The 6,000-nt window shown below is 39.9% G+C and overlaps 1 protein-coding gene across 1 annotated transcript in view; it reads left to right on the plus strand.

Moving 5' to 3' along the window:
- Positions 1-3,712, plus strand: part of HGFAC (HGF activator) — a 91,635-nt gene extending 87,923 nt beyond the window's left edge. Inside the window, exon 14 of the mRNA XM_088462232.1 lies at positions 3,536-3,712. Coding sequence (XP_088318358.1) covers positions 3,536-3,712 — 177 coding nt within the window. The remainder of the gene's footprint in view (positions 1-3,535) is intronic.
- The last annotated feature ends 2,288 nt before the right edge of the window (positions 3,713-6,000 follow it).

The following is a 6,000-nucleotide window of genomic DNA, read 5'->3' on the forward strand; positions in this document are numbered from 1 at the left end:
CCGTCTCCCTGCATGTCCCGGATAATACATCCGGCAGATAGGATCGCATTTTGCAATGCGATCAGGGGTGGTACTGCATGCCCTGATCGCATTGCAAAATGTGATCATTAATAAATGGGCCCCTCTAAGAGTAACTATATAACTAAATTAGGTGTTTGTCCAGGGCAATGCTGCCCTATTCAAATATTGGTGCATAATACAAATGATTGCAATTGATAGATTTGATTATACTCTAGACAAGTGCTAATAAATCGAATACTTACACAGTAATAGGAACTTGCAAAAATAATGTTGCAATTCTGCAAATGATCATGAGATTAAGTGAATGAACTGGATATTGTGCAATATAGAATGTGCTGTTAAATCAGATATTCACACAGGAGTTACAACAATATTGCTACTATGTTGCATATGATTACAACATCAAGTGAACTAGTTCTCCATTGGTTTATTGCTAATTAAATACCTTAAACATCCTTACTTACTTAGCACTTAACTTATCTATAAAATAAAGAGACGGACACCATAACAGCTTGGATAAAAGGTCACAGCTTCTATTTCCGAATTAATTAATTCACCTAACCAAGGTGGCCAGGAGACGCTGCATACTCAGTTCTAGCTTTCAAGCTGGAGACACAAACGGGGAACGACTGAAACTCTCGCCCTAAAGACGCACTTACGTTGCGAAGGTCCCGCCTCCCTCCTGGTCCAGCCTAGTCCGAGCGTTTCCGTACAAAAACACTAGGGTCCCCTTGTACGAGAAGGACAAACTCACCATGTTACTTCGAGGTCCAGTGCCCTCACAACGCTCTCTTGCTCCACAATAAAGCCACTGAGATGCAGCGTTCTCCCGCCATGCTGAGCCTTCCCTGAATAAGGAAATAATAAACACAACAAAATACAAATAGCAAAGCTTTGGGCGGGAGGGTGGGCTCCAGACTCTGCAAAGAGGCTGATCACATGCACACCACCTCTTTTATACCCGTAATCACAGGCACACCCACAATTCACACCATTGGTCACCTAACAATCACCTGACCCTTGAGACCACTTAATCTGCCCAGTAACAAGGCTGTACAAGACAGCCAATCAGCAAAAACCCAAGGATTCTTATTTAATCTCACGTTTATGCAACCTTCGCTTTCTATAAACGTTAATGTATGTTGTGCAATACGAAACATTACACAATTTAAATTTAAGTGGAGAACCTCATTGATCATAGCAATAATATTATATTCACACAGTGACAATAAAATAAATATTCAGGGAGATAATAAGGCTGTCACCAGATGTGATATTTATAAATCACCTGTAATGAGAGCCCAGCACTTATAATTTGGATAAACATTCATAGTGAATGAATGAATATTTCTCTAAAAACAGTAATAGGAGAAGATCAATCATAGGAAGGATTTAATACACATCCCATATACTAAGATAATATTGAAGTTTATATCTGATACCTGACTTAGTTGATATTGAATGATAATAATACAATGATATGATACTAATCATTCCAATTATCACCACTGATACCCCGTTTACACCGACTGAAATATCCCAGGTTGATGCACGTGAACGCGCATAACCCCAGGATTTTAGTCGGTGTAAACGGATCAACCCGGGTCCAGTGACCCGGGGATCCGACCCTGCTCGATTGCAGGGTTGAACGCGGGTTGTTCCCGTGTCACCCTGCAATGTAAACGGTGCGGCGCGGCTCACGATGACCCGGGTCGCGCCGCATGCCGCCTGATTGGCCGGCTTCAGTGGCGCTTGGAGATGGCATCATCGGCACGAAGCAACGCACCCCACCTGCTCTCTCTGCCTCCGGACCGCTGCAGGATAAGGTAAGTAGGTCGCGGAGGGGGAGGGAGGGGAAAAAGCACTGGTCACCTTCGCCGGACAGCCGGGTCAGTGCTCAGCCGGGTCAGATGTGAATGGTGCCGACTTGGGCATAGCCCGGGTCGGCGCCGCAGTGTAAAAGGGGGTTGTCCCAGGTCTGATCCGGGTTGGAAACGTGTTCCAAATCCCGGGTCAGCCCGGGGACTTTGGTGTAAAAGGGGTATGAGGAGGTACAAACATATTGGATCCCAGTCATCCTACAGGTTATTGGTGAAAAACTATTGGATAAATATATAAGCCCTTCTTTTTTTCACTTAATGTATGACAACACGGATAAATATGGAACAGAAGTGTAAAAATAAAAGCACAAGACAACTGGGGACATTATATATCATTTATTTGTAGAATATTCAAATTACAAATTTTAATGTGTGTGTCATATTTCGCTTGCTTTGAATTTTAGGGATATGTAATAAAAGTTATGTTTCATTAATTGGGCAGATTGCCTCTGTTCTTGATCTCCAGGTCATGATTAGATAATAGACCAAAAGTAGAGGGTTCCAATAAACTCCTGAGAGTGCCCCATATAAGGAATAGTTTCTTCTTTTGCATTGTTGTGCACTCCAACACAGTAAGGAACCACAAGTTTGACGCCGCGCATGCGCAAAAGATAGTTCCCATCTTGTTTAGGAATTAAAGCCTCCCTAAAGAAGCCAAAAGGGAACATGCGCAGTAGCGTGCTCCAGCTTCAACATTATGGGGCATATGTATCAAAGCTTGATGTGAGATAAATTTGTAAGATATATATCACCAACCAATCGGCTTCTAACTTACATTTTGCAGGCTATGTTTAAAAAATGATAGTTAGGAGCTGATTGGTCGGTGATATATATCTCACATCATGCTTTGATACATATGCCCCTATAAGTATTAGAGATCCCTTAATGCCCACCATCCAAGAGCCCCATCATGCCCTTATATGCCAGCCTAGAAATCCCTCATACCCTTGCCTTGGCTTACTTACCTTTGCCACTGAAAGTCCAGTCCAAAGTATGTTATGACAAAGTATGATAGACATAACTCCTCTCCACACTACCCAACAATCTCTCTTTATGGCTCCGCTCACTGGGGCTGATGGTGTGGTGATACACAGATTCCCGATTACCGGTAATCTGCACATGCGCAGGACATGTTCTGTGCATGTACGGAGATAGTCTGCGTTCCCGGGAGTGTGTCGCCCCCGTTTTCCGGAAGGGACGAGGCCAGGTTCTCCGTCCATGGATGCAGACTTCCTGGCCTCACAAGCCAGCCGGCCTTTGCAAGCCATGTTTCGTGCGATGGTTGTGATGGTGACCCCAGGCTGCGACCGCTTGTGTGCGGCTTTGCAATTCCGTCCACTGCTGGATCAGCACCCGTGTCCACTGACACTCCAGTCACGCAAACATTCGTATGCTCGCTATGGCACATGCACATTTTGCTTAAACTCGCTAGATGTGACCTGTGTGGAATTCAACAGTATAGTAGAAATAAATATACACAGGTGACGTTCCCCTACTTGAACATAAATGTTGGTACATGTCTCTGTGTCATTTATTTATACCAGATAGAACGCTTAGGACAGACTTCCCCAGTTACGAATTGCCGCAGGATGACGTGTTTCATTGGCTAGAAAATCTATTGGTTGTCGTTTCAGGGTGACTCAGGAGGGCCGCTGGCTTGCGAGCAGGATACGATTTTCTATCTATACGGAATTGTCAGCTGGGGAGATGGATGTGGAAGACTCAACAAGCCCGGAGTGTACACCAAAGTCACCAACTACGTGCAGTGGATCAATAGCAAAACTATGCCTAAGAAAACAGATAAAAGATAACTGTATGAGTTTTTTTCTGCTTCATATTTTTATTTCAAAATAAACATATTAAAGTTATAAATTGTTATAGTTGTCATGGATTGATCAGTGTAACCTAGGCTGCACAGGACTTATCACTCCAAATTAACTTCTTAATTATGGCCATAAATCCCCCCTGTGTATAGCTATTGCAGATCACGTGTATATCTATCGCAGATCACGTGTATATCTATCGCAGATCACATATACAGAATGACTATTGCAGATCACGTGTATATCTATCGCAGATTACATATATAGAATGACTATTGCAGATCACGTGTATCTCTATCGCAGATTACATATACAGTATAACTATTGCAGATCACATTTATAACTATCGCAGATCACGTGTATAACTATCGCAGATTACGTGTATATCTATCGCAGATTACATATACATTATAACTATTGCAGATCACATGTATATCTATCGCAGATTACATATACAGTATAACTATCGCAGATTACGTGTATAATTATCACAGATTACATATACAGTATAACTATCGCAGATCACATGTATATCTATCGCAGATTACATATACATTATAACTATCACAGATTACGTGTATATCTATCACAGATTACATATACAGTATAACTATTGCAGATTACGTGTATATTTATCACAGATTACATATACAGTATAACTATCGCAGATCACGTGTATATCTATCACAAATTACATATACGGGATAACTATCGCAGATCACGTGTATATCTATCACAGATTACATATACGGGATAACTATTGCAGATCACATGTATATCTATCACAGATCACATGTATATCTATCGCAGATTACATATACAGTATAACTATCACAGATCACGTGTATATCTATCACAGATTACATGTACAGTATAACTATCGCAGATCACGTGTATATCACAGATTACATATACAGTATATCTATCACAGATCACATGTATATCTATCGCAGATTACATATACAGTATAAATATCGCAGATCAAGTGTATAACTATCGCAGATCACGTGTATATCTATCGCAGATCACATGTATATCTATCACAGATTACATATACAGTATAACTATCGCAGATCACGTGTATATCTATCGCAGATTACATACACGGTATAACTATCGCAGATCACGTGTATATCTATCACAGATTACATATACGGTATAACTATCGCAGATCACGTGTATATCTATCGCAGATTACATATATGTTATTATAACTATCGCAGATCACGTGTATATCTATCGCAGATTACATATACAGTATAACTATTGCAGATCACATGTATAACTATCGCAGATCATGTGTATATCTATCACAGATTACATATACGTTATAACTATCGCAGATCACGTGTATATCTATCGCAGATTACATATACGTTATAACTATCGCAGATCACGTGTATATCTATCACAGAAAACATATACAGGATAACTATTGCAGATCACGTGTATATCTATCACAGATTGCATATACAGTATAACTATCACAGATCACGTGTATATCTGGCGCAGATTACATATACAGGATAACTATCGCAGATCACGTGTATATCTATCGCAGATTACATATGCAGGATAACTATTGCAGATCACGTGTATATCTATCGCAGATTACATATACAGTATAACTATCGCAGATCACATGTATATCTGGCGCAGATTACATATACAGGATAACTATCGCAGATCACGTGTATATCTATCGCAGATTACATATGCAGGATAACTATTGCAGATCACGTGTATATCTATCACAGATTACATATACAGGATAACTATTGCAGATCATGTGTATATCTATCGCAGATTACATATACAGTATAACTATCACAGATCACGTGTATATCTATCACAGATTACATATACAGTATAACTATCGCAGATCACGTGTATATCACAGATTACATATACAGTATATCTATCACAGATCACATGTATATCTATCGCAGATTGCATATACAGTATAACTATCGCAGATCACGTTTATATCTATCACAGATTACATATACAGTATAACTATCGCAGATCACGTGTATATCTGTCGCAGATTACATATACGGTATAACTATCGCAGATCACGTGTATATCTATCACAGATTACATATACGGTATAACTATCGCAGATCACGTGCATATCTATCGCAGATTACATATATGTTATTATAACTATCGCAGATCACGTGTATATCTATCGCAGATTACATATACAGTATAACTATTGCAGATCACATGTATAACTATCGCAGATCACGTGTATATCTATCACAGATTACATA

Source organism: Taudactylus pleione, unplaced genomic scaffold (genome assembly GCF_031769625.1).
Source record: "Taudactylus pleione unplaced genomic scaffold, aTauple2 ptg001166l, whole genome shotgun sequence".
In the NCBI taxonomy this organism is placed as follows: Eukaryota; Metazoa; Chordata; class Amphibia; order Anura; family Myobatrachidae; genus Taudactylus; species Taudactylus pleione.